This window comes from Microtus ochrogaster, unplaced genomic scaffold (genome assembly GCF_000317375.1).
Source record: "Microtus ochrogaster isolate Prairie Vole_2 unplaced genomic scaffold, MicOch1.0 UNK96, whole genome shotgun sequence".
NCBI classification, from domain to species: Eukaryota; Metazoa; Chordata; class Mammalia; order Rodentia; family Cricetidae; genus Microtus; species Microtus ochrogaster.
The window spans coordinates 832,348-842,457 of NW_004949194.1; the positions used below are offsets into that span (position 1 = coordinate 832,348).

Below are 10,110 nucleotides of genomic sequence, written 5' to 3' on the forward strand. Positions count from 1 at the left end.
CACACACACACACACACACACACACACACACACACACAATCTTCAGAGTCCTAATGAGGAACCTAAGTTTAAATAGAAGGCCACAACTGTTCAGATCTGAGCTGCCCTGGGTCAAGGGTTTCACTCTTTCATGTAAAGTGGTCTCCCAAGTTGTCAGAATTGTGTGAAATCTCTTCAGGAAACAAGTTCCTCCCCATTGGTACCACGATCGGATCTTTTTCACTCTCCCAGGATGAAATCCTTTGGAAAATTCTAATTTATTGGTAATAATTATTTCAATAGTCTGAGAGCCAAAGAAAAGGCATGAGTTTCTTTATAGTCTGCCTTATTCATTTTTTAAAGTTCTTTCATTTAAAAGAGGAATATGCTCTTAAATGGACTTCTAATGACATTCATATTATTGCAAAATAAAGAACTATTTATAAATTATCACCCATAAGAACTTCACAATAAAAAATAGTTCTCAGAGAGTATCTTGCTAAAAGGGTGAATCTGTAAAATCACACACTTGCCCTTAACTGGGTGCTTCACAGGATGGACAAATAGAAACACTACTGACTTTTGTTGTCCTAACATCATCGTCTCCATAGAAGGTGCCCAAATCCACTGCTGAGAAGACAAGGCACAGTTGAAAATACCTCCAGAGAAATTTCCAGTCTTGCCTTAGGAACCTTATACCTAGAATCTTAACCTATTGGTCAAGAAAAAAAAAAACTATTGATTTTTTTTCAACTCCTCATATCCTTCCATGCTACTTGATAGAGACTTTTATAAACCAGGCTGCCACATATTCCACATTGGACAGACTCAAGGACTCCCTCCAATTTTGTCTAAGTACCCTACTGCAAACTTTATGTCCCAGGAATTTTGTTCTCAATACGGAAATAGGATTTACTCTGGGATATATTTATGCCAATTCCATGAAAAACCTTTTGTAATGCAGTCCCAGTGTCTTAAAATAATGGAAACAAACAACAAGAAAACAGTAAAAACAAAAAGGTTATCACTCCTATAATTGTATCCCTCCAGAAAAACGGGGCCCCAACATTTTTTCATTTATTTTACATCCTTACCAAAGTTTCCCCTCCCTCCTCTCCTTCCTTTTCTTCCCCAGTCCTACCTCCCCTTTGCCCACCCCCCATCCACTCTTCTGTTTCTGTTTAGAAAGGGGGCAGGCCTCCCATAGGAGTCAGCAAAGTATGATGTATCAAGTTATACTAATTAAAATATGTTGAAAAGACTGATGAATTTTCTAGAAAATAATTCAGTACCTTTATGCTGTTATGCCACACCGATTTCCTTTGTATTCAGGCATTCCTCGTGCATTTACAATGCTAAATAACACACTATATATATGGTCATTATACAGATAATGTGTGGGCCACTATAGTGATCTGTCTTCCTTCCGATTCACCTCTGCAGCCAATATTACTTGTTTTCATACGCTGGTGTCTCCCATCCACCCAGAAAGACTCCTGAAGTGTTTTCTAACAGACCTCTGAGTTCTCTAAGATACACTTAACTACATTGAGTTTCCTAGCTTCAATATCCACATCAGACTTATAGTTTTGAGAGTTTTAAATTCTGGATATGTTCACTATTCACCATGTTTCTGTCAATCCAGAAAGATCTTGGCAAGCCATGAACATTTCAGTGAAAACATGATACATTCATCACCCCAGCCATGAGACTACATGTAGTTTAATAAAAGTATCTAAATTAAAATCTTTCAAGTCTATTCTCTGTGGCAGATACTCACCTACTTTTGATCATAGTGCCTTGAAGCATTATTATTTTTTGATTACTTTTTCTAAAAGACTTACAATTCTTCTCTGTTATTCTGTATGGCTGGTTCTGAAAATAATACTTAAGGTCTCATGCATGCTAGGTAGACGCTCTACCACTGACCACCATCTTAATATATGCTGCTTTAAATTCTGTCACAACGAAGATTTACAAATACTTTCTTATTGAAATACCTATTTTGACCAGAATTACTCTAATAGGATACAAATCATATGAAGTATTTGCAATCAATAGAATTTAAAATGGGGAATTGTTTACATAGTAGAGGGGAAAACCACACATAGACAGATTGATAACAATGGCAATTCATAGCAACTCCTTTATAGGGAAGGGAAGGGGAAAAGGGATGTTCAGAACTCAGGAGAGGCTCACTAATGAAGAGTAGAACAGAAGAGAGGTTGCTATGGCCCGGGTCTGGGTCTGAGGAGATAGAGTTTCATCTGCTACTAAATGTACTGACCATGGCAGGGTTAAGACAAGAGAAATGTACATTTTTGCTCCCTGAAAATTCCAAAATTTTGCTAATACCCCCACTTTGCTTAATAAAACCCAAAGACACCTGATATTGAAAACAGAGAAATATCTAGTATGAGTAATTTAACCAATTATGGACAAGAAATTAGAAAAGAGCGGTATGATCACGACCTCTTCCCTCCTCCCACCTCAGCCACACACTTGCTCACTCAAGTGTCCAGATCCCATGTACCACATATAAATATAAAGGTACTCACTCAGAATGCCTTTGCGAAGTATAGCTTCTTTACTGAACTGGATCCAATTTTATTCCATTAAAACTGGAGTTTATGATTATTCTAGAAGTTGCCTAAAATAAAAGAGCTACACTCAACTGCAAACTGAATCTCCACCCTGATTCAGCTGAAAGAACCTATCTTTATTGCCACTGTAGATTGGCATCAGACAAAAATCTAAACTACAATCATCACGAACCCAGCAGATAGTTGGCTACTGAGCAAAAACAACAACAGTGATAAAGATCTTCCTACCACCTCCAGGCAGCCCTCATTTCCTTATCGTAGAGGTGTTCCAGGAATCATAGTAGCCAGACTTTCAATCCACTGTGTTTCTGTAGCTCTGCCAATCCAGAGCTCTGTGAAAAGATCAAGAGTTGCAAATTAGGCTTTAAGAAAGGAAGCCCTAGACAGCTGTGATCATGCCACTGTTGACTCGCATTCAAGCTCACTGGTCTAAGTCACTAATTGCATTCTTTCCCATCCATGTTGGTGGGACTGGGGAGATAAACGTGCTCTGTTCTTCCTCCAGAACTCCCTATAATCCCCCACCCTTGTCCTACCTAGATTGAACGGAGCCCACACTCAGATGAGATGGAACCTGGGAAGCACACTCCCTATGTAAACAGTAGTGGGTGGGAAATAAGATTGCTGAGAAAGCTCCTCCCACCCATCCCAACCAGCAGCCTGTTTTACTTCAGAGATCATGGAGGCCCAATTATCCATAAGTGTACTTAAAAAGATTGAATGAAAGCATTGTAAATAACAGAGAAAATAAGATATTTCCAAGGCTAGGAAAGGAGGTGTGCACTTCCGTGGTCCACATGCCTCTCAGCACTACTGTCTTCCAAGATCCTTCTATGATAGATCATTAAGCCTTATATATAGCATTCAATTTTTTTCTATTCTAAGTCATAAACTTAACCATTTTCCTCCAAAAACCAACATGGCCAGGCCTATCACAGCAATACCCCACATCAGGTACCAATACTATCTTTGTCACTTTATTATTGCTATGAAGAGATACCATAACCAACACAACTTAAAAAAGAAAGGTTATTGGGGGCTTGCTTACAGTTTTAGAGAGAGTTCATGACCATTATGGAGGAGAGAATTGTGGAAGGTAGGCATGGCATTGGATAAGTAGCTGAGAGCTTATCCTGGATCACAGGCACAAGGCAAGAGAGAGCTATTTTAGCATGGTGCTGGCATTTGAACCAGAGACATCTCCTCCATCAAAGTCACACTACCAATCTTTGTCAAAATGTTCCAAGTACTTGGGACCAAGCATTCAAATTTATAAACTGCCATTTTCATCCAAACAATCACACTTGGTGTGCCTGTTCCCTTCACTGACTCAAACTTTGTCTCAGATTCTATACCTACATGTGTGTGTAGACATGCTCAGCATTTGAGAAATGTTTTGTTCAAATCTATATTACATGGTTAACTTGAACTAGATATTCATCCATTCTCTGTATTCATCTTGAAGGCTAAACATACTGTCTTAGGGTTTCCATTGCTGTGAAAAAAAAAAAAAAAAAAAAAAAACACCATGATCCTGGAAACTCCTGTAAAGGAAAGCACTTCATTGAGGCAAGCTTACAGTTTCAGAGGTTTAGTCCATTATCATCATGGCGGTGTGTAGGCAAACATGGTGCTGGAGAAGGATCTGGAGGTTCTAAATCTTGATCCACAGGCAGCAAAAGCACCTATGTGTCACACTGAGCGTAACTTGACCAAAGGAGACATCAAAACCCAAGCCCACAGTGACACACTTCCTCCAAAAAGGCCATACCTGCTCCAACAATGCCACCTTTCCCAATAGGGCCACTCCATATGGGTCCATTTTCTTTCAAATCACCACATGTAGCAACTGGCTGTCATGACCGAAAGAGTCCCATGAACCAGAACTGAGTTCATGGAAGACCTCTATCTATTTTCGAGAAGTATGTGTCTATCCATCCCCTTCAGTAACCTTCCCCCTCTATCTCTTTATCCCCATCCTATATTGGTTAACCTCTCAACTCCTTGAAGTTGAGAATTCAGTTTGTGATCACAGCTCCTTCACCTCCATTCTTCAACCACTCAACAAATTTTGTCTTTTCTTCAACACTCCTCCCCAAAGATCAGTTTTCTCAAGTTCTTGAAAATCTGCTTTCCATAATACAGCAAAAAGAATCAAAGGAAATGCTTCAGGGAGAAAGCAGGAAAGCATTAGATAGTAAATCAGTCTGATATTGGGAAAGAAAAATGGTGGAAAGGCTAGTACTGCTGTAAGTTTAAATTTGAATGTGTTTAAAGGAAATTCACAAAAATTAATAATCAGCACACAACAATGAACATGCAACATTTAAAAGTAGAGATGTCTCCCACTAACAGATATCTCTCTCCTGAAAGACAATGTGATCTCTCTGGGCACACACACACACACACACACACACACACACACACACACACACACGGGGCAAGATGTTGAGACACACTAGAAAACTGGAAAATTAATGAAAAAAATTGAAATGAAGAAAACAAGGATTGGAGAGAAAGCTCAGAGTTTAAGAGTGCTGGCTGTTCTTATGGAAGACCTGGGTTCAATTCCCAGCACATGCATAGGTACTCACAACCACCTGTAAATTCAGTCCCAGTAGATCTAACATTCTCTTCTTACCTCTTCAGACCCTAGGCATGCATTGACATACATGCAGGCAAAACATTTATATGCAAAAGGAAGATAAACAGACCTTTGGGAGAAGGAGGTATATATATTCTGTTTAGGATCAGTCACTCCACAGTCACTTACACTAGGTGGTGTAACCAGTTGTTAGTCTGTCTCAAACTCGGTTCACTACATAAAGAAACTCCTTTGATGAGGGGCCAGATTTGTATCAACTGAGAGTGGAAAAGGTAAGTGTTTAGAAAACAGTTTGATGCTGTGTCCATAGCAAAATGTAAGATGTTCCTGCCCAGAGCCTAAGGCCTCCTCAGCAATGGGTGTTTTCATCCAAGATATAACTACACTGTATACATGTATGAACTTCTCAAAGAACGAATTGAAAATATATTAATACAAAGCTAACCCGTTCTGAACAAGGAATCCATCATGAGTCATCCATTCTGAGAACTGAAGTAAGAAACTGTGCTCCTGGCTAGGCAGCAGCAGGTCTCAAAAGGCAGATCGTGGCTCCTCGAGACAATTCCAGTGGCTCATCGTGTTTCATTTTATTATGTGAATTCCATGGGTTTTGCTTGCTTAGTTTTAACTATCGCGTTTCATTTTATTATGTGAATTCCATGGGTTTTGCTTGCTTAGTTTTAACCATCGCATTTCATTTTATTATGTGAATTCCATGGGTTTTGCTTGCTTAGTTTTAACTTTCTGTTCTTTTTAAATTAAATTTTGAGAGCTTCATATATTTTAATCATACTCACCCCATATTCCAACTCCTTCTGGATCCACCTCCCATCCCTACCTATCAAATTTTGCGTCCTGTTTTTAAAAAGCAGTCAAGTCCAGTCCACATCACATTCTTGGATATAAGGCCATCCACTGGAGTGAGGTCCACTTACTAGGAGATGTGCCTTTAAATGAAACTGGCTCTCCCTTTCCCATCAGCTATCAATTGTCTATAGCTCCTCCCCGAGGGATGTGATGTCACGCCCACATCCCCTCTCCATGTTGTGATGTTGTCTGCTTGGAGCTTGTGCAGAGCTTGTTTGCTTTGTTTCTTTTAGATAGAGAGGTCCCAAGTCTCCTTTGAAAGGAAGTTACCAGGTTCCCCTGCCTCCTGCCCCTCCCCAACTTTGCACTCAGTCTTACAAACTTTCTTTGTGACATTTAGAGAAAGTTCCAAGATCACTACTGTACTTATCAAGCTCATTGGAGTGGCCATAATGTGATCTTGTCAAAAAACAAACAAACAACAACAAAAAAAAAAAAAAACAGGTCAATCATGTGCTCTGATGAAGGGAGTTTGGAGTTTTAGAGACTCAGGCATCCACTGGCTACATCAGCATGCCAGGAATTTGCAAACACACTCTGAGTACTGGGGACTTGCAACTCTTCATCCAATTGATTTACATTAACACTCAGGGACCATGTTCTATTGCAATGCCTTGTACCCAAGATCATAGGTGCAACATAAACTGGAATTGACTTATTTTTATAGAGTTGGGTGGGTAGGGATGGGGCTTGAGTCTGAAGAAAATGGGAGGAGAGGATGAATATGATCAAAATGCATTGTACAGAATATTCAAAGAACTAATAAGCTGGAAAATATATATGAGGTTATATAACCTGTCCAGTTTCTTTTGTTTGGTATAATATCTTCAATATTTATCATGTTGGAACAAAACCAGAATGTCTTTCCTTCTTCTGGGTGAATAATATTCTGCATACAGATTGACAACATTTCACTCCACAGTCCTTCTATTGATGGACATTTGGGTCTCTTCCACTTGGCGCTATTATAAATAATACCACTATTGGCATCAATATCTAAGTATCTGTTGAGTTTTTTTCAGTTGTGTTTGCCATATGTCTATGGTTGCATATAATATTATATGGTTGTCATAAAATAACTCTGAGGAGATGCTTTCAGCAGCAACTGAGCACCGTTACAGTCCCAGCAGCAGTGCACAGAGCATTCAAATCCAACAACACTCTTCAATTGATTTTTTTTTTTTGTCATAACCATTCTAGTTCAGTGTGAACTCCTTGAAGTTTTGCTTTCCCTGGAATCAGTAGGTTGTGTGGTTTTTTTCCTCAGGTTTTTTTTTTATCACTTTTGTATATTCATTGTATAAATATCCATTTGAATCTTCATTTAATTTTCTATTAGGCTGCTTGTTTATTTTAGGAGCCATTTCTGGGGTATTAATTTCTTACGTGATTTTTTTTTCTTTGAGATAGGGCCTCACTATGTAGCCCTGGCTGAACTAGAACTCGCTGTGTAAACTAGTCTAACCTCCTCCAACTCACAGAAATTGATCTGCTGAGATTAAAGAGTGGCCATTGCGCCAGAATCTGATTTGATCTTTAATTTGTAAGTATCTTTTTCCATTTTATGGATTATCTTTCCAAACACATGTTTTATATCACGTGAACATGGGGTCCAAGGCACATGTCTATACACCTATCAGAATATTTATCGTCTTTGCCATGCAAACATAAACCACTCTACCTAAATGGTATTTTGAGCCGCATTCCAGAACTTGTCGCTAGATGGCAATAGTGCACCAATCAGAGAATGCAGTGACATCATGAAGGCAACTACAAAAGCATACAACAGCAACGGGACTTTGGCGAAAGTTTTTAATATCGCTTAATTGCCGTCGCTATTCAGTTTTGACGTGGCTGTTTAGGGGCTGTTGCTGCTGGGCAGCTGAAGGCTCCAGCTGCTGCTTCGCTCCTCCCATCTCTCCACCTTTGAGGCCTGAGACCACAACCCACTCCTCACTGAGCCACATTCTTGTCTAAGCTAAGCCCTGCTTGTGAGGCAAGAAGGCAGAAGCAACCTGAACCCAGTCACCCAGGGTTCTCAGGCTCCCTGTCGCCTGACACTCGCTGCCAAACTCTTCACTCCTCGCCTGCACAGTGCAGAGCTGTGGACAGAACCTTCTAGAGTGATGGACTGGACAGGGGACTGAAATGTGAACCTTGCCACCACAGTTCCACTTGGGAGGTTCAGCCTCTGTGTCTCTGATGCTACAGGCAAGTAGAGGGTTCCAGTCGCAGCGGAATGTGTCCATAATGTCCTGCAAGATCAGTAATGATAGCCAAGAAAGAAGAGCCTGGCTGTCTTCTGTCACCCTCCTGTGTCCCAGAGCTGAAGGAATGGAAAGGTAGAATAGGAACCGCTCTCTTTTTGTTGTTCAAGTACAAATGATAAACTTTGTAGTCACTGGCAAACCTCCTAAGAAAACACTCATGGTGCTCAGCTGCCAGGCCTCAGGAAAGCCAAGGAGCCTTGTGTGCAGGAGCCAGAACCCAGCAGGCCTGGACGGGGCTGCTACAGGACACCCAGAACTCATTTCCCAGGAACTAAATTAGTCATTCCCTGGGCAAATACTCTGGGCAGTTAACTCACCCACAACCCTGTCTGTATCAGACATGATCCTGTATAAATCTTGAACCTTCTTATTTAGTCTATATAGGTCTGCGCACTGCAGCATGATTTTTCTTAAGAGCTGCTGCCCACTTACCATGAACACATACCATGTTTGTCTTTCAGCCTGGGTTACCACCCTTAGGAGATCTTTTCTACTTCCATCCATTTGCCTACAAGTGTCATGTTGTCGTTATTTCTAATAACTGAGTAATACTCCATTGTGTAAATGTACCACAGTAGAGGGACATCTAGGGTGTTTCCTGTTTCTGTCTATTGTTGGAACATGAGGGCCTGCTTGTTGGGGTTTCTGTACTGTCCGTACACAAAGAAAATCACACAGAGGTCTACATAAGTTATAAACTGATTGGCCCATTAGCTCAGGTTTCTTATTAACTCTTGTAATTTATATTAACCCATTTTTCTTATCTATGTTAGCCACATGGCTCGGCACCTTTCTCAGCAGGGCAGATCACTTCTTTCTTCTTCCACGTTTGGACAGGACTGGGGAGGAATAGGCTTCTTCCTTCCCAGAATTCTCCTATTCTCATTGCCCCACCTCTACTTCCTGTCTGTTTGTCCCACCTATACTTCCTGCCTGACTACTGGCCAATCAGCATTTATTTAAAACATAATTGACAGAATACAGAATTGTCCCACACCATATTGTAGTGACATTTCATTTGTATTTTAATAAATGAAGTTTGCCTAAAGTTCAGGGAGTTAAACAGCTTCACCGATCAGCCTTACAGAACAGGCAGTGGTAACACACACTTTTTATCCCAGTAGTCCCACCAGTTTACCATAGAAACTGGGCGGTAGTGTTGCACACCTTTAGCCCCAACACTAAAGAGTGCTAAAGACAATTCTCACACATATTCTCATTCTGAGGCTTCCTGAAGGCAGGATGGCCATTTTAGGCTGAGGTAGAGGTAAGAGCCAGTGGTTGGCTGTTTTGCTTTTCTGACCTTCAGAATGAACTGTAATCTCTGAGGTTTTATTAATCATGCAACATTTGGCACACAATGTTTGGGGTACAAATTCACAATAAACAATAATTGATTTCTTGAAACATTTTAGCCACCAGCACAGGTAAAAGCCAGACCCAAACCTAGCCACCTGGGTCCAAGAGAAAAACTAGCACTCCCAATTCCCATCTGCCCCAGGTTAGTTTGCTCTACTGCCCAATCTGTCTATCTGTGGCTTGCTGCCAGATCTGCCATGCTTGCAGCTTCCAATGACTCCCCCAACCTGTGGTGTAGTGAGGAGCTGCGGGCTGCATCCTGCCACCCAGCTCCTGCACGGCTAGCTTTACACCTGAAATAACAGCACACAAATTGTATTCATTTAAACACTGCTTGGCCCATTATCTGTAGCCTCTTATTGGCTAGCTCTTACATATTGATCTAACCCATTTCTATTATTCTATGTAGCCCACAAGCCGGCTTACC

The 10,110-nt window shown here is 40.7% G+C and overlaps 1 protein-coding gene across 1 annotated transcript in view; it reads left to right on the plus strand.

The window, feature by feature from the left end:
• Positions 1-7,880, plus strand: part of LOC101989364 (insulin growth factor-like family member 3) — a 25,971-nt gene extending 18,091 nt beyond the window's left edge. Inside the window, exon 4 of the mRNA XM_005371055.2 lies at positions 7,764-7,880. Coding sequence (XP_005371112.2) covers positions 7,764-7,880 — 117 coding nt within the window. The remainder of the gene's footprint in view (positions 1-7,763) is intronic.
• The last annotated feature ends 2,230 nt before the right edge of the window (positions 7,881-10,110 follow it).